General features: G+C 35.6%; 2 protein-coding genes across 6 annotated transcripts in view; one reads left to right on the forward strand and one right to left on the reverse strand.

The window, feature by feature from the left end:
- Window positions 1-9213, forward strand: part of LOC106165757 (leucine zipper transcription factor-like protein 1) — a 10979-nt gene extending 1766 nt beyond the window's left edge. For 2 of the 4 annotated variants that reach the window (XM_087018700.1, XM_013544095.3), the window contains exons 2-11: window positions 399-437; window positions 3021-3148; window positions 3496-3690; window positions 4080-4218; window positions 4832-4897; window positions 5258-5350; window positions 5772-5840; window positions 6010-6114; window positions 6671-6774; window positions 6968-9213. In XM_087018700.1, coding sequence (XP_086874826.1) covers window positions 3072-3148; window positions 3496-3690; window positions 4080-4218; window positions 4832-4897; window positions 5258-5350; window positions 5772-5840; window positions 6010-6114; window positions 6671-6774; window positions 6968-6989 — 870 coding nt within the window. In that variant the 5' untranslated portion in view covers window positions 399-437; window positions 3021-3071 and the 3' untranslated portion in view covers window positions 6990-9213. The remainder of the gene's footprint in view (window positions 1-398; window positions 438-3020; window positions 3149-3495; window positions 3691-4079; window positions 4219-4831; window positions 4898-5257; window positions 5351-5771; window positions 5841-6009; window positions 6115-6670; window positions 6775-6967) is intronic. The other 2 variants (XM_087018701.1, XM_013544097.2) reach the window with 1 other exon arrangement.
- Window positions 9214-9855: 642 nt separating this feature from the next.
- LOC106165756 (pyruvate dehydrogenase (acetyl-transferring) kinase, mitochondrial) lies at window positions 9856-20895 on the reverse strand. Of its 2 annotated transcripts, none has more exons than XM_013544090.2 (12): window positions 20605-20895; window positions 15847-15985; window positions 15511-15582; window positions 15228-15291; window positions 14636-14765; window positions 13917-14003; window positions 13686-13763; window positions 13244-13428; window positions 12946-13050; window positions 12579-12692; window positions 12022-12133; window positions 9856-11619 (listed from the first exon to the last, which is right to left on the reverse strand). In XM_013544090.2, exons 1-12 carry the CDS (start codon window positions 20750-20752, stop codon window positions 11567-11569), a joined length of 1287 nt encoding a protein of 428 aa, XP_013399544.2. In that variant the 5' UTR covers window positions 20753-20895; the 3' UTR covers window positions 9856-11566. The 2 variants fall into 2 exon arrangements, with proteins under 2 accessions (XP_013399544.2, XP_013399547.2); XM_013544093.2 differs by lacking the exon at window positions 20605-20895 and adding an exon at window positions 19628-20027.
- Between the last annotated feature and the right edge of the window lie 1839 nt (window positions 20896-22734).

Raw genomic sequence — 22734 nt, forward strand, 5'->3', positions numbered from 1 at the left:
TTTTTTTTGGGGGGGGGAGAGAATAATTAATGAAAACATGGTCTAAATTCAGAATAAAAAGAAAGAAAAAGAAACCATGCAGCATTGAATGTACTAGTATTAAAAACCAAAAACTATAATACGCTAGCCCATGCAGTTTACACCTGGTTACTTCTAAAAATATTCTTGTGAGTCAACATCGTATAGCTTAACTAACCAAGGACTTTGCTGTTTTCTTGGCTAGGATGATTCATCTGTGTAAAAAGTGTACATACTAATTGCGTGTCTTTTGATTAATCTAATTTTGATTTATTTATATTTATTCATATTTGTTAGACTTTTGTGCAAAAATTAAAAGAACAGAACTTAAGCAGTGTGCTTTAAGTCTTGTGTGTCTATAATTTTGCTGTCATTTCTAGTCTAAACTAAAAAAGAAATACAAATCAAAAGAAGAAGAGGTAAGTATTATTAGTCAGCATAACATATTAATCAGGATCAATCATGCATTTAATACTAACACTAAGGCCACACTTTTTTATTTTTATGGATGACATCCTGCGCGCGCACCGATTTTCGTCCGTTCTCCCAAAAAAAAAAAAAATCCCCCCCTCCCCCCCCCATCGAAGTCGGTTGTCGCAAACGTCGTTATTGAATTTGCCGGAAAATGTGCTTTCTGCGCATGCGTATTACTGCCATGTGGAAATATGGCCGCTTTGCCATCAAATTCATCTCTAGGATTACTTTCAAATTACAGGACAATTAATTATATAAAGTCATAAAGAGAACGGGGCCGTCGTTTTGGATTGTTATGCCATTGATATTGGGCATGGAGATATCCAATTTTTTACAATTATGCGAAAGCTGGCGGCGGCCAGCAATTATCACCCGGAAATTTCAGTGATATTCTGTCCAAAGCAACACATACCAGGTTTTTTTGTAGCGAAAAAAAAGGGTCGACAGGGCGTCCAGGTATTTGGTGGGCTGTAGGTCGGTCAGGCCACCGACAGTTTGGGTGCTTCATGTGAGTCGAAGTAGACCAAATGGCATCGACCGAAATGACCTTTTATAAGATTGGTAGTATTAAGCATATCTTTGCATCATTTTTTCCATAAAAACTTAATGTATCTAGATCAAATTTTACCCAGAGTGGACCTTTATCCAGCAAAAGGGGTGGTTCTTTCTAACCCCCTGGCTACGGGCCCGTCTATTCATGACTTTTTTTTTACCTTTCTACGAAGTATTCACAATGCTTTAATATTTTGAGAGCATCGATAAAGACATATTGTTAGTTTGGTATGTGTTTCTGTGGTAAATTTGTGTTTCCAGCTGTGTACTGACAGCATTCCTATACTTAAGCAGCATTTTTTTTTTTTGGACTTTTTTTTTTTCGCCCTCTCGCACCGATTTCGGGGTCCCCAGAGGATGTCATCCATAAAAATAAAAAAGTGTGGCCTAATACTAAAACTTACCATGAATGGAGCAAAAGAAATAAATATTTCTGTTATCATGCATATTTTGTTTTAATTATTTATTACTAGTCATTACATTAAAATAATTTTTTTTTTTTTTTGAACGTGAAAAGTTTTCTGGGTTGGGACTAAATGCATAAGTAATGAATAAAACACATCTTCGGCATGTTTCATTTATTAAACCTTTCAGTGTTTAAGATATAATTTCGAGAATAGTGTTTTGCTTCATATCAGAGGGTTATGTATTTGCATGACAGAATAACAAAGCAGGAAGCTTAACATAAGATATTGCATACTGTAACCTTTGAGACCCAACACATTGCAGAAGACTAACATTTAGATTGCAAGAGTTTCATTTATGAAACTTAACCCAAGTGTAATAGCAATTCATATAATATGTCATTAGTACAAGTACATAGTACAAGAACCAGTACAGACTCAGCCCCCCCTCCCCCCCCCCCCCCACCCCCAGTTCCCTGAGCATCATAGGTCATCTGATTGCATTTAGCAAAGGTCTCTGCACGATTGTTTCATTGGGAACGAAGCCTTAGTGTTTATGTTTACTCAGCACCAACCTGGTACAAGAAAATTATAAGTCAGGGGGGATGGTTTTACACCACCTATTACTGGGTACTCAGGTTGGGTGAACATACCCTCCAGCCTGTTCAATTTAAGATAAGATTCAATTCTACCAATATGTTATAGTCAAAAATTTGTTCTTTTACTGACCAGTTTTTGTGTTGGATCATTAGACCCTTTGTATAGACCTTTGCAGCCCAAGGGGCCAGGAAGCTGAATTGTATTGACCATGTTCTGTACTAGGATATATTATAATGCCACTCCATGGTAATATGTATGTAACACCTGCTGTAGAATTAATATGTAAATAATGCTCTTGCGTAATATTAAAAGGCTTCGCTGATAGCAGTCTACCTGGAACTGCATGCTAAGACTAACTGTTTGTCTGGGTTGGTTACTATGGTAACCACGAAATGGGATGTTTCTGAATGCATCATTACCTCAGAAAATCAATATTTGCACCTTGGATTTAATCTAGATGAATGGGACAGTGGTAATTTTATTGACTCACTGGCATGTTGTAAGCCTACTAAACATTTGCACTTTAATTAAATCCTGAATATAGAGAAGTATCATGCATTTATTAATAGTTCTGAAGAAAGCTGTGATATCATGTGTAGATATGGGTGCCTGCATTCATGCAAAGTTCCCATTGAAAAATGTGGATGTTTGTAAACACCCACTGGTATAACTAAAAAACATTGAATAAATATATCTTCAATTCATATATCATGTTTATCACATTTTAATTTTTTTATTTATTTGGTTTTTATAATTATGTATTATTATTATTATTATATGAACAGCTGTGATAATGCTCTTTTTATTTTAAATAAAATTTTAGCCTTCCTGTGCCCCATCTTTTTTGCTTTGATAATTTTTTCTCAAAATCGCGGTTATTATTTGTAAATATAACTTTCTGCAGGTAGCAAAATGTCTGTAATAATTGTCTAGTGTCGTCATGTGTGCTAAGCTTGAATATTGTCATTCCAGACGTCCGCCCTTGGTCTAAATGATCATCACCAGGCCACTGTTATCAACTACATGCGGTTTGCTCGCTATCAGCGCGGGCAGAGACTGCGGGCTGTTGACGCATGTTTTGACGACCTGAAGGACAGCAGGTACATAATGCTGAGTCAGACCTTCTTTTTGCTGTAGGCGAGACTCATTTCAAAAAAGAACCACGTATTAACAAATAATTTATTTCAAATTAATTCATTTCAGAGCTAAATCTGAGTTCTGTTTTATAACAGGGAAGAAATGGTCCTGTTTAAGAACAATAGTGGCCCTCTTTTAGTAGGGGTAATGGGTCCTTACATCCTGATGTATGGTGGTGGAAAAAGTGGAAGACTAAGCTAACCCCCCCACCCCCACCCATCCTTTGCCATTGCTCTCCTCACATTCACACACACACACACGCATCCTGTTCTTTGATATGACCATCTTTTCGTTAATGTTTTTGCTTCAGGCTCATAGATGAAACCTTCACAGTTGACGAGGTCACTGAGATGCTTGACGGACTCCTGGCGGTGGTCAGGGGCGAAATGGAGTCCGAGCTCATCAACACGGCCCACACCAATGTCTTGTTGCTACGGCAACTGTGTCAACAGGCTGAGAAGTGGCATTTGAAACTTCAGGCTGATATTTCTGAATTGGAAAACAGGTTAGTGTGAGCATCGGTGGCAGAAAGTGGGGGCCAGTGTTTTTGCTAACTGTCCAGTACTTATGTGATTAATACAAAAGACTGCCTTAATTATATCTTATGTAGCAGAGCTGGGCATAAAAGGTGGGTTACTGGCCCGGGGCAATGAAAACCCATCTCATGCCTGTGAATCACAGGGGTTACTGTCCTGAAGGGCAAGTAAAACTTAATGCGCCAAGTAACCCTTGTAATATTTACCAGACCTCACTGGCCCAAAAAGGACAGTGGAGAAAAAAGTTAGTGTCAAGCCCTGTTTAGGTTGTTTTATTAATAATAAACTTAGATATTGTGTGAAGTTAACTTGAGCTAGTGCATAGTGACACAGACTATATATTTTGTTTATTTTTTAGGGATCTACTTGAGAAGATCAAAGATTTTGAGGATGCAGAATTTACAGGGACCAAACGTGACACGGACTTCTCAGCTCTGTCTGGACCTAGTAAACTAGAACCACTGAACGAGAGCTCTGCATCTGCCCTACTGCATATGGTATGTGTGTGTGTGTGTGTGTGTGTGTGTGTGCATGCATATGGTATGTGTGTGCATGTGTGTGTGTGTGTGTGCATGCATATGGTATGTGTGTGCATGTGTGTGTGTAAGTGAGCGTGTGTGTGTGCATGTGTGTGTGTGTGTGTAAGAGAGCGTGCATATGGTAAGTGTGTGTGTGTGAGCGTGTGCATGTGTGTCTTAGCAGATGGTGAATGCATTTATACAATGTATATGTCAGTATTTATATGCATGTGTGTGTAAATGTTTGAAAGGTTGCAATGACAGCATTTGAATGTGTGCATGTGGATTTATTTGTTTCTACATTTTTTGAGAAATTAAGGCAAAGGAAGGAGAATTTTATGTGTGTGCATGTATATGCATGGACATTTGACAGAAAGAAGGAATTAGCAGATTGTTTTTGAGCATTGTTTTTGTATATTTATTTGTGTGCAGACTGAAACTATCCAATAAAAGCATGGAACCGAAACTCCTCTGCAGTATCTGAGTTAAACCTGTATTATTTAAACTGATAATTAAAAGTATGATAGTTTAAATTAAATAAATATAGTTCACATGTTTTGATGCTATAACATTTTTGTCTTGATTTCTACAGGAGATTGAAAGGTTAAAAGAAGAAAATGAAAAACTAAAGGACAGGCTGAAGGCTGTAGAATCCCAGGTGTGTATAGGGGCATATTTACCATGTTGTGAATATTGATGTATATACCTAGACGCACACAAACATATTAACAGCTTTTATGTTAATCATTTGATCAAGTGCTAAATACAATATTCTCTTTCCGTGCAAAATATATATTAAACATTTGTTCATCATTTTGCTATTAATTTTTTTTAAGCCAGAAAGTCACTAGACTTGCAACACAGTATTCATGTTATTTTAAATAGAGTATTTCTGTCTTTTGTAATTTAGTAATTTTTGCAAATTTTGCAAATATTTTTTTTTTTTTAATTATAAAAATACTAACAGTGGAGTGACAGCCAAGTGTACAGTATTTTGAATTAATGTTATCTGTTTCAGGCCCTGGGAATACAACAAGAGAAGAACCTGCTGTCCTCAGACTTAGAGAAGACAAAAAATGCCCTCAGCTCAGCTAAAGGAACTGTCATAAGGGTAGGGTGTGGATTTGTTTATTTCCAGGTTCCCATTTTACAAAGTATCTCAAATCCAAATTTGTCTGAGCTTGAAAACTAGGCTAGGTTAGATCTGATTAAATAAATTAAAAATAACTACATCTTTTTAATCTGAATTTATTGTGCAAGAGGATTGCTGACTATCAGTAACAGCTTCAATTAATTTACTGGAGGAACTCTTTCTAAATGATGTTAAAATATGTAAAATGCTTTTTTTTTTTTAATGTTTAAAAGTTTCATTAGTTTAGTGATCTCTTACACTTAAAAAAAAAAAGATATATTTCAGGTTACAACAACATTCATGCAGTAGTCAACATTTATTTCTAATCTACTACTCAACAAATCATTCAAGCCAAGTTGTAAATAATGCCTAATAGTAAACTTGGGTATTTGTATTCCAGCAAGACTCTGGTGAAGAGGTGGAGGCACTGAGAAAGCAGATGGCAGGGTTGAAGTCTGAGATTGACAAGGTAGGTATTGAATGGACATTTGGTAACAGCCTGTTGAGGACCGACAGGATCTTTCATATTGCATGTCCTGTGGACTGGTAAAGTTTTTGTGGAAAGACTACTCGTAGGAAAAAATGTTATGTGTCATATTTCATCTGAAAAATATATATATATTTATTAAATCTTCTAGAGTAGGAAGCATGGCTCTGCAGCAGCAGAGATGCTGGAAGGGGACCTAGCTGACACCAAACACGAGCTTTTGAAAGTCAGAGCAGATCTGGAGCTGGCAGAGAAGGTACGTAAGTTGTGCAGTCCGAGCCTACATCACTGTTGTGGACTGGGGTTGCTGTTACTAAAATGTTATTTCATTGAACTAAGCCAGATGCTTGAAAGAGCTTGTTTCTGATAAAAAAAAGTTCATTCCTGGTCCTTGCCTTGAGAAGAACCCTCTTTAGTTTGTAGTCAGCAATTTTAAATTTGGGATTCTTTTTCTGAAAAGGGGGACCTTTTACCATGAAACGTTCATGAACCTATATCGCATTTTCACCAGAACAGACCTTTTCCACGGAAAGGTGGGAGGGAGGGTTTTTATTTTAACCCCCCGAATCCCACCCCCACCCCCCACCTCACCCCACTACTTCCCTGGTTCTTTTTTGTGTGTGTATTAATGAACCGTTTTTGTTATTTGAGGTAATGCAGTCGGTATCTGTCGTGTTTAAGAAGCTGGTTTCTGAGTGGTTTAGTATGATAAGCCAGCTTGTCTGTTGGTCTGAAACATAAGCCATATTTTATATACAGATGCACTGTTTCATTTAAGTTTTGATCATTGATAATCCCAAAAAATTTTTCAGGAATTGGAGAAGAAAGTAAGCCAGACTGCACCATTTAAGAACCTGAAGCAAATGTTAACTAAGAAGAATGACCAAATTAAAGATTTGCGGAGAAGGCTAGCAAAGTAAGAGACATAGCGCCTTCTTGATGGTGACATTTTGAGAGGCAACTTACATGATAAGCTTGTTTCATAGAAAAATTTGTATATTTACAGATAATTAAAACTGAATGAAAAAGTTTAATGTGAGGGTTAACCTAAGAATATTCATTCAACCTGCATAGTTTTGTACCAATAAATTATATTTTCCCATTTTTAGATATGAAGATAGTGATTTATGATTCCCCTGGGACACAAGTGCAAGCCGATGTGCAAACCTGATTACAAAGCCGACTGTGAATGCTCTGTGTGTGTTTAAGGAACTTGGACATCATTACTCTGACCTATGATAATAGTATATAGTATATAGTGACTCGGAGTTATGAACTTTTGAATGGTGGACTTTCATAGATATGAATAAAAAGTTGTGTGTTGGGTTGAATTGACATGTAAGATGGAAGTTTGCAAGTGTATATTATGAAATTTGTAAACCATGGTTACTTTAAACTTAATTTTATGAAACAGTGCTGTATATTTTTTTAGATTTAAAATACCCATGGTAACATACAAATGCACAGTGTATATTGCAGTATACATACATGCATTGGGCTTACCTCAGTCAACCGTAACCTGTTTATGACTCGAGGTCACGGAAATCGGTGCAACTTTCTGGATAATCTAGATGATGTGTGTTTCTGCATTGCCATTAAAAAGTGGGACCACTTTGAAAATATGTTTACATGAAAAAAAAAAGGAATTATATGGGTATAAAGTACTGTAACCATGGTGATGTAACTGAGTGAAGGCTTCATCCTAGAAAAGAACTTGATAATGTCTAAAATGACAAATCTATTATGACAACCAAACCTACCACTGCTTTTCAAAATTCAATAGTCTGGCAGTTATACATGGATTGCTGATTTAATCATTCCACAGACAGTTTTTATCTAAATATTCTCATATCGTCTAGTTTTCAGCTCTACTCAACTCCGTGTTAGAACATCAGCGCATGGCCAGTTTGTCCTGAGGAAGGATCTTGAGTAGAGCCAAAAATTAGACGATATGAAAATATTTATGTAAAAACTGTCTGTGGAATGATGAATTCAACAGTCCAAACATGCAACTGTCAAACTGCATATTATTAATGTTTCACCTCATTTCTGCTGAGGTTTCTGAACAGTGAGTTAAAAGCAAAGTTCAACTGGACAAAACAAAATTAAAAGATGCTTTTTGTTCATTCAGAAGTTGGATATGAGATAAAAAGTACAATTTAGATGCAACCTTTCTTTAAGACACTGATTACAACTATCATGCATTTACATGCTTTATAGAATCTTGAGAAAGGATACCAGATTAAGATTGCACCGGATTTGAAATGTTAAATACATTGCAAAGTTTTTATATTTATTTAAAACCTAAAAGAAAGAGTTATGAACATTTAGTACAGGTCCAGCTAAAGAGATTATGAGCAAAGGAAGATGAGAAAGCAAAGCATTCGTGTGAAAATATATACAAGATATTTATCTGAATGTACCATGTTTAAATTGGATTGCAGTATTCTGATCTAGTCTAGTGTACATATAAAAAAGATTATCATTTTCAGTTAGCCCTGCTTTGTATATATATAATATATAGATTTTCATTGTTTTATTTTTTATGCAAGGTTAACAGTGTTGAACTTTTAACAGTGTTTTTTGCTGTCACTTTTTCTTTGTACTTTCGCATTTTAAATGCATCCGTCCTTTGAGAAAAAGACCATCACATTTCAGTAAGCCAACTGTCTTTATATTTTCTACTAATTAATTTTTGTTTGACTAGTTTAGATGTTTAGTATGAGTCCTTAGTATGATAAAATGATAGGTAATGACTGGAAAGTTCATTAAAAAGCATTTAGAATTCCATATTTCAGGGGGAATGTTGTCCAGGAGTAGAATATTAGAATATTCAGTGAAAAATGCAATATATTAAAAATAAGAAAAAAAAAAGAGAATGGAAGGCTAGAGACAATTGACCATTAAAGTATGAAATTATATGTATTTTGCTAGTGGCAACTTCTTCTTTAATCTATCTTGTGAAGTATAGTGAAGAAAGAGGTTTGGAGTTGACGCTTACGTTTGTCTTAAGGTGGTAAACCTCACTTAAGAACCGTAGGAAGTAATAGAAATTTGAGAGGGAAAAGAGAAAAGAAAACATTATCAAAAAAGTTTTTTTGTCACAAGATTCTTGTGGGTGTGCATACTTTACCAAAATGGCCATTATTGTACAAACTGACATGGTATTTTGTTACTGTGCTTCAGTTGATGTATGCTTCAAATGCTATACACAAGACTTTCTTCTTAATTGGTTATTTTCAACTTTCCTGCTCCTGACTAGATGCAAAAAGCAAACCAGTTGCAGTCACAGTAATGTGATGCATTGTGCATGATGTAAAACCAGGAGTTAAATAGAAATAAAAGCACTTCTCTACTTTCTTTTCTGGTCAATTTTTATCTCAAAATGTTTTCATAATACCCATCTTCATGTTTTAGCAAAAATTGTGAAATTTGTGAAAATTTCAACCAGAATGAAGGCTTAAAAGATGACTTCCCATTTTGTGTAAGACATGATAACGGCAGTAGACAAGAAAAATTCAAAGATACATAACAATATCGTTTATTTCTGGAGAAATAAGGGTCTGTGTAAATGTATTTTACTGTCTTCATGATAACATTAAAATTATAAACAGACAATAATATAACAAGTATCAACTATGAACTTCAAATTCTATTAACCATCAAGAAGTACTTCTTACTGCAAATAAAACATTTCACATACTTCCTAGTAAGTCACAACAACAAAGTAACTAACAGTAAATGGCTAAGTGTGCAATTATACACCTTCCATTTTCTGATTGAATCAGCAGATGAAATCTTCACAATTGCCAAAACTCTAAATATATTCTATATACTAATAACTACTTCATTTTTTTCTCTCTGGGAAATCCCTTCATGTGTCCGTCCTTTGGTCTTATTGTCTTAACATTTTATCATAACTAATTACATTAGCCAAAGAACAAAAATCTAGCATGAAAACAATTTTGCTACTTGACAACATCACAAATATTTACTATTTCACCTTCTGATAACTAAATATATACAAATCTAACCTTACTACTTTATCAATCCAAATAAACCTTCAGCAAACACCTCTGTAAATAACTTTTTACAATATTTTAAGATACTTGTGCACAGCACTGCCAAGATACATATGTGACAGAATGTTTAAAATCTGGATATTTGTTAATTAAAACCTGTAGCCTTTTAAGATATAACAATAATGTGGATTTTTCGTGACTCATCTTTTTCAGCTTACTGTATGGCACCTAAATACCTCTGATAAAATACTCAGAGCACAGAATTTATTCCAAAAGTACTACGATGACACCAATTAATAACTTAATAAATAAAAATATAAATTACACAATCAATTTCAGAACTGACAAACTCATTCATATCTTCAAGGGCTGATAATATGTCCCTGTCTCATTTTGTTTTACAATTTACATTAAATATTTGTGAAGTAAATCCAATACTGAAGAGACCATGACTAGAACGAGAGGTAATTTCTTTAAAATTCCCACGTGAGCTTTGGGTCCAACACCATTTAAAGGGAAGTGTGGACACAGCTTGCAATTTGGTGCTGTAAAATTTCACCATGTCTGTCATTATCAGCTATGATCCTTGGGAGAAGTGCGAGAAAAATTTGATAAAACAAAAGGGTGATGAAAATGTGTTGTAACATTATTACAACGATCAACTAAAATACAGAATTTAGAAAAGATTTAGAACATTTCTAGTTCCTGCTTGCATATGTCACTCTCTATGTTAAGTTTTAGATGGAAATAGGACATATTTTGTCATCTGCAAAGCCAAATACATTTGGCACATACAACTTTCCTTGGCCACTGCGCTTTCAGTCATTCAAATTTCACTTTCCTTTCTCTCACTGAAATATATAATTAAAAGCCTATCATGTTATTTACATTTAATTATATGCAAGACCAAATCATATATCTATTTTATATACAGCTCCAAAACATTTAAACCTAACACTATACATATATAACTGACATTTGGACTTTTTATAGATCTTGAAACCTGCATGTGTATTTTCAAAACGTATGTAACAATGTGTGATAGTAATATGGTGAACACAGACATTTAGCTGATTATATGAATATAAAAGTGCTGGTCATGGAAACGAAGCACCAAAATCCTCGATTCATAATAAGTTCTATTGAACCAAGTGTTAACTATCACCTGTCCATTACATACTTTCAAGCATCACAAGTTTATTTTTTTATCACATAAAATAAGTACACCTTACTAATCTTTAAGTGCCAATAAAATGGAAAATCTATCGACTGACACCTTTACAGTAGAACTGTGAGTTCTTTCAATAAAACTGGATGTGATTCTAGTTGTTATATAACATTTATCAATGCAAAGTAACCATTGTAAAGAATGATATTTTCAACTAAAACTGTAAATAACAGTCACGGCTCTGAAACGTGATCGTGGTTATTTACTGCTTTGCAAACAACTTTAAATATATACAAGTAGCAGTCTCAGATAGCAGAAAACTAGGTTCTATAATAATTACCAAGTGCTCTCACAAAACAGAAATGTTTTTTATATTTGAATAATCAAAGAGATATGATTGGAAACGGTGTCCAATAATCCGCAGTGCCATTTCCCTGTCTCTTTAACGTAGGGACAAATACAAGTTGTTACAAGTACAAGTGCTGTGTCCTGGTTAAGTTTGACTTGACTGTGGATTTCTACTGGTTGCTGGTTTTTGTGCAGTATGTCCTTGAAAGAAATGTTGTAAGACCTGAAAAATGGAAAATATGCATTTCAATTTATAGAACATAATAAGATTGTAATATTAGTGTCAAAGGCTAACATCATATTTTGATTCTTCAACACAAGAAAATGTTGAATTCTCATATCTTCAAAAAGTAATACATCTTTCAAACATTAAAACTTATCTTTGAATCTTTGAAATCTGACTCATCGATGATAGAACAAATTGAAATAAAAACACTTTCACATAATTTAATTTGCAATTTATACAGCAATAATGCAATTCAAACAGAAGTTTTAATTCTGACATGCCCACTTGTATACACTTATAGTCTCTCTCTCTCTCTCTCTCAAACACACACACACAGACACGCACTTTTAAATCTTATCTTATCTTATCACATGTAATAGACTAAATTACAAGTCCTACCAGTGGTGTGACTGGGGTTACTCCAATCAGCTACAGGTATGGGGGAATTGTAGTACTTTGCTGTAGTTTTGTTGAAAACTGGGAGAAGCTCGCTGGCAGCTTGAGAAAGAGTCTGAAGGACATAAATTTATGATTTCAGAATTGGCATTATTTTGAAAGAGCTTAATTGTGAATTAATAAGAAATATGTTGTTATAATCTACAATTTGAATGCTTTTAACATACTTTTTTGAATTAAAAATCATGCAATTTCACATATTATTATAGAAAGCAATATGCAACATCAGAACAAAATGACTAAACTTAAGTTTTACAACAGATGTCAAGTACATAAAATGTAGTCCCGATGTTTTCTCGCATACCCCTGTACATCCTGCGACAAGTAATTATAATATATAAATACAAGATATAACACATCTAACTTATCTATGTCCTTGACAACTCCTGTGAAATTATACAGACACAACACTTATCAGGAGGTGTAAGTGGCAGACAAATGTGCTTGACATTCATGTCACATACACCTTGCTGAACTATATAATTCTATATCTTCCATACCTTTAGATAAACATAGGCGTCAGTTCCATGCCCCTCCACGGGAGCAAGGTCAAGGTTACCGTTCAGATAGACAGCATACAGACGAGACAGAGGGAGACCATAGCCATAGCCAGCCTGGGGAAATAATAATAATATTACATGTAATGCAAATTATCTGATCTTTTATCACTACAAGTGAAATTCACCAGTCTATTTAGAAAGTGTCTTAAAAACTAGAAATGTACAACTCAAAAACTATTTTGAACATAATAATTTTTTCAACAGCTTCATGAGTGATGTACCTTGGCAATTTAGGGAAATGCACTTTTTTAAATTAAGTTTTGCAACATTGAGGTAAAACACATATATGATCATGACATCTACTTACAAAGGGTGTGTGGTGGTCAGCTGAAGGCTTGGACGCAGTGGTGTAGGTGTAGTTAAACATCAGGTCAAGCTGGTCTCTGCTGAAACCACCGCCTTGGTCACTTATCTGAAATAGAACTCCGTAATTTAAATAATATAAAAAATCATTTCAATGATTTTGACAGCTGTGTAACTATATAACACTGTTATCGTACAGATCATAAGGTATGCAATAATCCAGTAGTGTGTGTGTGTGTGTGAGTGCGTGCATGCGTGGATGCGTGTGTGTATATATATTATCCCCTTCCTTATTCATTTACCTTGATTGTAATGTCTTCTTTTCCTTTAAATATCTTCACCTCAATGTGGGGCAGGAGATCGCTATCGGTGACATTACTGCGCGTCTCAATAGTGGCGCGCATGGAGTTCTTGAACAATTCAAACATGATGTGGTGAAGATGGGATGGGACGTAGACCATCTGGATAGGCTCTCCCTGCTCATAAGCTGAAAAAACAAGTAATAATAATAATAACCTTACTGTCTCTAACCTTAATTACTGTCTCTATCAGTATGGATTTTTTTTTTTTTTTTTTTTTTTTTTTTTTTGAGGAAAGATTTTTGCTAAGTTCAACAGAAATCCCAAATTTCCTATATAAATCAATATTCTAATCAATGACATTTCAGTTGGAATCCTTCTGTGAACTTTCCCAGGTAAGCACTTTCAGCACCCAGAAAAGAATAAACATTACAGGAACACTTACGATTAAAACATTTGATGTCCAACTTTGGGGTAATGCAATAATGAAGGTCGCACAAGCCCTTGGCGTCCTCGTACGCACCTGAGGAAAATTAACAAAATCAAAACATACTTTCCAGCTGTAAAAATATTCACAATTCATGTTGAAGTCAATAAAACTTCTTCATCATTATCACTTCTTCTTTATCATTATAACTGTAACAACATCATTGATTTAAACTGGCCTTTTTCCTACCTTGAACCACTTCCAGAACATTGCAGTGGGGATCTATGGACCCTATATAACGCCTTTCCTGGTTCAGCTGGTTCCCAAATAACAGAACTGAAAATATATTTTTAAAAATCCATCTTACAAATGAAGTCATACAGTGAATACAAAAAAAAACAAGAAACTAATTGAATTGCTCATTACGCACTTTGTATTTATTTTTGAAATATATAATATCCATAAAATAATGAAACAAATTTAAGTGTTAAGACCTCAACATGTTCAGAAGAGAGCAAGACAAATGATCATTAATTTTACTGGGCAACTTAAGTGTTCTCTGTAAAACTATTCTATGTTTATAAAATTTCAAAAGAAAAAAATATCAAAACATCAATTCTTTTTGAAAAAATTCTTTAAGACCTTGTTCTATAACTACCAGAGTAGTGATTAAGATAAATAACTCAATATCATGACTCGGTTTCATATTTTAAGTACTGCAATGAAAAAGGGTGTTTCAATGGCAAAGGCTATCAATGTACTGAATTCCATCATGTTCAATGAAAACCTGAAAGAAATCCAAAAACTCATCCAATCAACAATCCACTTGAATATATGTCACATGTTCCGATTGGCTGACTTGAGGTTACAACTTGTCCCAAGGATCCTGATTGGCTGTTTAACAGAAAAATCCTAAGACTTCATTCAACCTTGACCTTCAACTTTGACCTATGACCTCTGACACTTACTATGCTGGTTGATGAGCATTCTGATACTAATTCTGCTTATGTAGAAGCGGTTGAGGAAATACTGAATGTCTTTTCGAGTGGCGTCTTCTAGTACGCCATCTGGAGAGCTATTTGCAAGTTCCATCACGCCCTGTGGCAAGAAAACAAGGACATGGGAATGTGCAAAAACGATGCTGCCACTAGGCAACAAATAATCACATTTATGCTAATGTAATTATCAATTTAGGTCTCATAGGTTTTAAACACACTATACAAGTATGAGCTTTTTTCGCTTTGGTGTTTGCCTGGATTATTGTATGGGTTATGTTATGTTACTGCGTTTATGCATTTTGTGATTTGATTGAAAGAAGAGGAAATAGTCAAACTGAAATAAGAGAGTCCAAATACCCAGAATGTATTACAAATGATGATGTGTACTAGTATATCCTTCTTTTTCTTCGTTTTCTTTTATGACTTGTTGTCTAAAATGAGCACACTTTAACTTAATTAAATAAAGAAATGTCAAAAAATAAATAAATTTGTAATGATGTGTGTCTGCTGTACATGTGTCACTATGAATGCATTATCACACAAAGAAGGTGGACTTCCTCACCTGTGCCATGGTTTCAACCACTGTACTGTGACGACTTCGGATCTTTTCTAAAGCTTCAGAAAATCTGAAAGCAAAGAAACATCAGATTAGAACAGCAGAATGTCTCCAACAAAGTGCCATTTCATTAAAAAAGTGTTTGTCCACAAAATGGGTGCTATAGAGACAAAAGAAACTTGGGCTGGTGTTACTGTAACAAAATACCAGACAAGAATTACTGTAATTTATACTGTCAGTTCAGAATGGTTCACTAATTGATCAATAAAGAACCACAAAGTTCACTCACTCTGACAAAACACTCTGGTCTGAAGAACTGGCATTCTCAAACTCCATTAGTTCTCTGAAACTCTCTTCATACCTGAAATATAAATTTTTTTAAAAGTTTCATGAACCATTATCTTTTTTCTACACATTTTGTAGAGTATATATATATATATATAAAACTATTCTCCAAGACTGACATTCTCCACAATATTAAGACACAGAAATGGGTAATTCTTGGCAAGTCATTCTGTGAAGCAGTTGCCATAGCAACATTGTATATCAGCACTGGCAAGTTGCCTTGTGTTTATCTGCACCCTGAGAGTCCTGGTGTAGGTTTTTTTTTTTTCTTAAATCTTACCATCTGTGGACGAGATCTGCTGAAGAAGTGTTCATCAGGTCTTTGGGAAGCTCTTCTATTTCTTTCAGCATATTTGCCAGTCTCACGGCAAGCTCAAACCTGAGGAACTTGAACGATTTTTGTTGGCATGGATTCTGACCTGAAGTGAGAGGGGGGAAAAAAGATGGTTAAAAGATTGGGATAAATATGGGAAATGACTTTGCAAAATAAGTGAAAAGGTTATGGTATTATATCTGCAAGAGGGAGGGGTGACTTATACAGAGAGAAATCATAGTAGGTAAAAGGAATTTGGTCAATTTGGCCACACGAGGGACTAAAAAAAATTGAACTGCTGATCGATATTCCCAAAGCAACTTAATTCTGTTTAATATAATTGAAGAGATTGGCTGATTATGTTGATTTGAAAAAAAAAAAAAAAACAGTCAGCAGACCTATGACTCAGAAGCAGTGATGAAGTATTTATAAGGGCAGAAGCTGGAAATAAAAAAATTTATGGCACATTTTGGATATATTTGGCTATACATGTGGGCTCTCAGCACTGCATGTAACCAATATTATGGACACGTAGGCAAGTCTGTACATCATTGATACATATAGTCCCTTATTAACCAAGCAAGAATACATGCAGACGTCAACACACAATGCACCTACACGCACATTATTGAATAAGCTTTAAACCCTGTTTAAGGGGGTATGTAGGTAAGACAGAGTAGCTTGATTAAAAAACACAAGAGCAGTACTGTCTAATTAGTCTTGATTCTCTTTCACATCACATAAAAATGTGACCTTTGAGGACTAGACTGGCTTATAAATGAAAAGATCTCTGACGCAGACTTCCTTAATATAATGCCAATTAATTCAATTCCCTCAATTTTGGGGGATATCCCCCTCACCCCCAATTTCCTATTGTACCCACACTGTAGAGTAATGAGACTATTTATCTTGTTGATTAAAAAACTAGCATTTAACTCATGTACACAATATTAAGACCGGAATGTCTATTAGATTCAACCGTTCTTTAAGATGTTTCAGAACTCACAATTTCAACCATGACTCTCCAGTATCCTGTTATTCCAAAATTTGCAGATGCTTAAATCATCTATCATTAAGTCAAGAAGTCAATGTCATTTTGTTAGATTTTCCTTTTTTACAAATTAAAAAAAAAGACTACAGGGCCTGATGACTGGTACAAACATTTCTACAAGAAGTTTAATAGCAACCACACGCATATCATTATCAGTTAAGCCTCTATTTACAGACACATGATGGGTTTAACCTTTCTGTAAAAGTCAGAAAACATTAGAAAGATTAATAAACCAGCTTTGCAATATCCGATTCCCTTGAAACAATTGCTCCATGGATCCCAGAATGACTTCAGAGTTGTGAAGGAGAAATGCCAGAGAGGTCGCGCTCAGATAAGCACGTTTCTCATAGTGTGCATGCACCTCATGAACTTTCACAAACAGACAAAAAATTAATCTCCTTTTTTCAGATCTCTCTTCCTTAACATTCAAAATTTTTAGAAAATACAGGCATTGTTGAACAACCAGGAAGAATAGAATTAGTTCACCAAGCTTGACTAAAAAAAAAAAAAAAAAAAAAAAAAGAGAGAGATGCCAAGGTGGTCTAAGGTGAAACTCGTGACTCAATGTGAAAGAAACCATGGCACGCAGCTTTTTATAGCCTTGGCGTGTTTACACGTTCGGGTCACGACTCTCAAACTTCTCTTAATCTGAAAATTTGCCCAATTACTCACAACAAGTATTCTTTCATGACATTGCCTAAGATCGAAGTCTATGCAAATCATCAGGCACTATACAAATTAGTGTTGCTAGGGTGAAAAGCCATCTGTGTATACAGTTTTACGGATTAAGCATTTAACAGAACTGCAACTTTTGGACCCCTTTGCACTCTTGCATCAAATCTGGAAAAAAGTGAATGCCATATTGCACAAAAACTTCAGTAACCTCTATAAGCCTTACAAAATAATTAAGGCAGAGCTTAGAGCAGTACCACCTTGATAACATGGTATCAGATTGGAATGATAATTAAGCCATATTCCAGTTAACAAAGTTCACCTCTCATAACAATAACAACTCCCACCCCTCATGAAAAGTTCAACCATGTGTATCTTATCTAGGACCCAGTCAACACTTGTATATATTGAGTCTTATATATCTATTATAATAGTGGTCCTTTTTAAGTTTTTTTTCCTTCTTTATCTGTCTGAGAACACAAATGTGCATAGAAATAGCTGGGTCAATATATCTATCCATGCATATATCCTATGAAAAAAGACCATTACCATAAGTACAAAATATATGTGAGTAGTTCAATACTAGTTATTGCACAGGAATGAATAAGACAAGTCTTGTGACTAGAAAGTATATGATGAATGCCCACAAAATCTATTTTACAAAAAAAAAAAAATTGCTGATGCTATTAGTTACGCTGTACTGAAGGATGACTCACTTCTGACAGATCAGGGACTTGTTCCACAAAAGCACTTTAAGACACAAAATTGGTCTTAACTTAAAGACCAACCCCTTCACCTAATAAAGACCTATTCAGTAATATGAATTTGTTACAGTAGTATATTTAAATGAACTATATCCATTTTCTGATAGAAAAAAGTCAGCAGTTTAGGCCAATGGTTACTTTACTATAGAAGACAAAAGCACATGTTTATTCTGAACAGCAATCAGGACAAAACGTTTCAGCTATAACTTCCATTATTTTATGCAACCGGCGCTCCAGGCCTCAGAACCAGTTCAAACCAGTTCAGACCGGTTGATAAGGGAAAGAAAGCAATATTGCATGACAGGCAGTATTCAAATAAGATAATAAATACTTAACCCAATTTCATTAACTCGCACATATATTATTTTTTCCACTGTAAAAACAAATCATTTTCATAAATGTGGTTTGCATATATACTGTCTGTGTCTTGCATCAGAATTTTTCTTTTCTTCTGACAGAATTTTTATGGGATTGAGGGAGGGGGGGTGGCAAGTTAACATTTAAATTTGAAAAACACGACGATGCATCATTACATTTGCAATTAACATATGCATTAATTCAATCAAAATAACATCTTTAATGAACAGTGTATAAAATTCTTACATAACCAATGACCTGGCATTTGTTTACAGGTCAAACCTAAGCCGGCTGACATGATAATATTTGTTTGCTGGTCATGATAAGCTGTCCAAGGGCACTCTTTCACATACAGTGCAGCCACGGTATAAGTCAAGAATCTTTACGCAAGACCACTAAAAGACTGATTACAGAATTAAGAAATGCACTTTCTGTGGAAATCTGTAAGCTAATAAAAAGTATCTTTCTTTGTATTTTGAAAATTCTTGTGAAGTCGTCCTATTGTTGAAAACAAAATATTTTAATCAGAAATAAATGTGCACTTGTATTATACATGTCAGACCTGTAATTTATCTAATAAATTCAAAGCTTTCGTGTCTATCTCCTATAAATAATAATCTTTCTTCGGTGCAATAACAGTCCTATCAATTATGAAATTAGGCATACAATAAATCTGTCTTTTCAAATAAATAAATTAAACTTTCCTGGAATTTATTTTAAGATAAATGCTAACATATAACTGCAAATTCTATTCCAACTCCAATTATTAAACTAAATAACATTCATAAAAATTAAATAGGATTTAGCACGCAAATCATGAAAACGTCGACCGATGTGCAAGAGGCTACAGCCGGCAAAACACAATTGGACTTTGGACCCTGCTTTGCGTCGTATGCTTTCTTACCAAAATCTAATAGATTTCGCAGCGAGAGCGGTGCTGGGTTGAATTCTGCGTATTTCTTCACCACGCTGATGGCTGCTGGCTGACATCTAAATCGTCTGACAAAACCCAACGGCCGGCTGGGTCGAAGAAGCGCAGACTTCATCATTTTGTTGGTCGCGATGAATGAATCAGATTTCCAAATCAAAACAAAGGATAAACTATTGCACTAATCTGACTAAAACTGCGTATAATAGACGGTTCCCTCTGTCTAAGACAACAGTACATAGTCCTCTTCCAAATCCAGTGTTTTTCCAGACCCATTCAGACAATAAAACAGATCAAATGAGGAAAATCCGCAAGATGATACGCAAACGTCCTTGCGGTGTTACCGACAATGGCGACCTAAAGTACTGACACACTTTCAAAGGTCAGTGGGTGTTTTCAGAACACTTGATCTTGATTTGTCAATGGATTGACCTTGAAACTACGTTCTCTCTTCTCATTGGCTGAATTGTGCCCTTGAGCGGCACACCTTCTCTATTCACCGCATCTATGTTTTCATCCAGATGTTTGACAGATTACGGAGTTTTAGTAAAATTTTTCTCAAAATAAACATCACTGGACAAGAACGACATTGACCAAAAGTAACCACCGAACTATATGCGTACATGTTTTCGACGTTTTTAAATGGAACGGGCATTTTATTTGTTTTATTTTTCTACATTGACATTGCTCTGTGTCTTGTATCGCGGACACTGTCGCAACCCACCAATATCATTGTAAATAAATAAAAGTAAGTTTCCTTTTTTACATTAGACTTAATTTCAACAAAGTTATTCCATACGTTTAACATTGTAAGCTGCGCCACAATATTACTCCTAAGACTTTTCAGTAGCTGTGTTTCCAAAACAATAAATGACAACAATATTAACGATTTTGAGCCTCTTTCAATCCTGCAGTAATTTTTGCCTGTGAATTGCAAGCATATATCTACCCACCGAACTTAAGATATCCTCCTAACGTCAGCGGCGTTGGGTTGTGTTTACAAGCATAGAACTCGAATCTACGCGCCAAATGGTCCCTCTCCGTCGTCCTCCGCACACATCCCTGAGCCAGAGTCGCTAACAATCTTCCCGAAATCTTCATCTTGTCTCAGTCCTTTGAAATCTTGCTACAGAATCATCTGGTAGAAACTTTAAAGATATTTCCTCTGTGCTTCACCCGAACTCACCCTAGTGGGTATACGTGATCCTCTCGATCAGTGTTGTCAACGTCCTATCACAAGGTAACTATTATTGTCCGGGCTCTTATATACCGCGGTTGGTATGTGCGAAGGACGCAGATGCGTGACCTTCGATAAGCAAGGGTCGTAAACATAATTATGACGTCGCATGTGGGCCAGTTTCTAACCCTAGGAATTGGGTTAACGGGGTCAAGCACCCCGAATTTACAATATTGGCATATCTCTGCTGTTTTCAGTTACTGGAAACTTTCCAGTGAAGTCTGACACCCAGGGTACGTGGGTGTACGCAGACAGTGAAGCGATAGCTGGTGAATCACGGTGCATATACAGACTTGACATTTAATATGGAATATTTCAGTTTTAAAGGTATGCCTAGGTGAAAATGCGTTCTTTATTGAAAAAACTCAGATCTCATATAAGATATCTGACTGGAGAAGTGTGAAGACAGGTGTGTCTCTACCAATTAACTGATTACCAAGTCAGATGCATTGCTGCATTGTTTAATATGCAGTGATTTAATTGGGTAGTGCTCCTTTGGGCTGGCCAAAGCTTGGCTTTGGCGAGGCATGGTTCTGTCAAAAATGTATCCATATGTCGGCAACCATTGCATAGAAGAATTTGAAATTTTGCATGCAAGCGGTCGGTTTTACAGTGCGTAAAATGAGTTAAGCATTGTTTATCAAAATCGTTAAGCTGTGCCAGAATGGCGCGAAAAATTCAGACATTGCCAGACAGATTATTGCCCCAAACGGAACTGTCCGCACAGTTTCATAGAGTAATGTCCAGGGTTATGTACCAACACAGTCAACACGTCCAATGTATCGATATCTTACCACCAGGATACAGGACTCAATGTCCTTCAGGAAATGCTGCTACAATTAAACCAAAACCACCTAGTCCGTTTTAAATGAAGGGCAAATTGTCACCAAAACGCGTTTTTCAAGGAGCTAAGCAAAGACCAAAATGGTTTCAGCAGGTTAGGATATTAGGTGACCTCTGGGGAAGCCACTGTAAACAGCAAAACAGCGTAGTCTGTTTCTCTAATGAATTTGGGACCATGACCGTTTCTGGGTAGAACACTGAAATCGCGTTGTTTTCTTTATTGAGGTCAGATTTCACCTGTACCGCCAAATTGGTCAAAAAAGCGTTTACAGACATCCTGAAGAGGCCTACGACAAGGTGTGTGCCGCTTCTGAAGTGACTAGGGCCATTGACAGCGTCAATATTAGGAGTTGATACCACATTGGTGCCAAAACACCAATGGAGGTCATTGATGAAAACCTGAACCAGATCAAATGAAGGAATAATCTGGGAACCACTTGACTATCTTTTGATAGGGAGCACATTAGGAACAGTTTTAGGTAGCACGATCAGATTGCTGGTTCACACAGAGAACTTTTTATAGCAGATAACTAACAGAACCAAATGAATAAGCAGCTACCTTGGTCATCAAAATCGCCATATTTGAACCACTTCGACAATATATGGTTCGGTCAATAGTCGCCGAATCAACGGCCTGCATGTCCTACAACAAAACTGAACCAAATTGGACAAGTTTTAACCGTTGACTGGAATTTTATTCCAGATTAAATTCTAAAAAAACCTATCACAAGAAATGCCTTGCCTCTTAAAAGCTCTGGTAGCAGGAAGATAAGGTCAGGCATAGCAGCGACTGTTACTGTGACTAGACACTGACATGAGGGTCCTTTGTGGGTCGTATAACTCTTTTAAAGACGATAATTTGGAAGATATGGAGATCCAAAATATCGCTTTCAATGGTTGTCGTATGACTTAAAATTGGCAATGCATTTTTGTTTGCTTCACTGGCGAAGTCAATTAAAGAACTGATGTCGCAATGATATGGAACATTTTATCAAAAGTTATT

This window comes from Lingula anatina, chromosome 7 (genome assembly GCF_051362555.1).
Source record: "Lingula anatina isolate TDL-2025a chromosome 7, LinAna3.0, whole genome shotgun sequence".
Classification (NCBI taxonomy): domain Eukaryota; kingdom Metazoa; phylum Brachiopoda; class Lingulata; order Lingulida; family Lingulidae; genus Lingula; species Lingula anatina.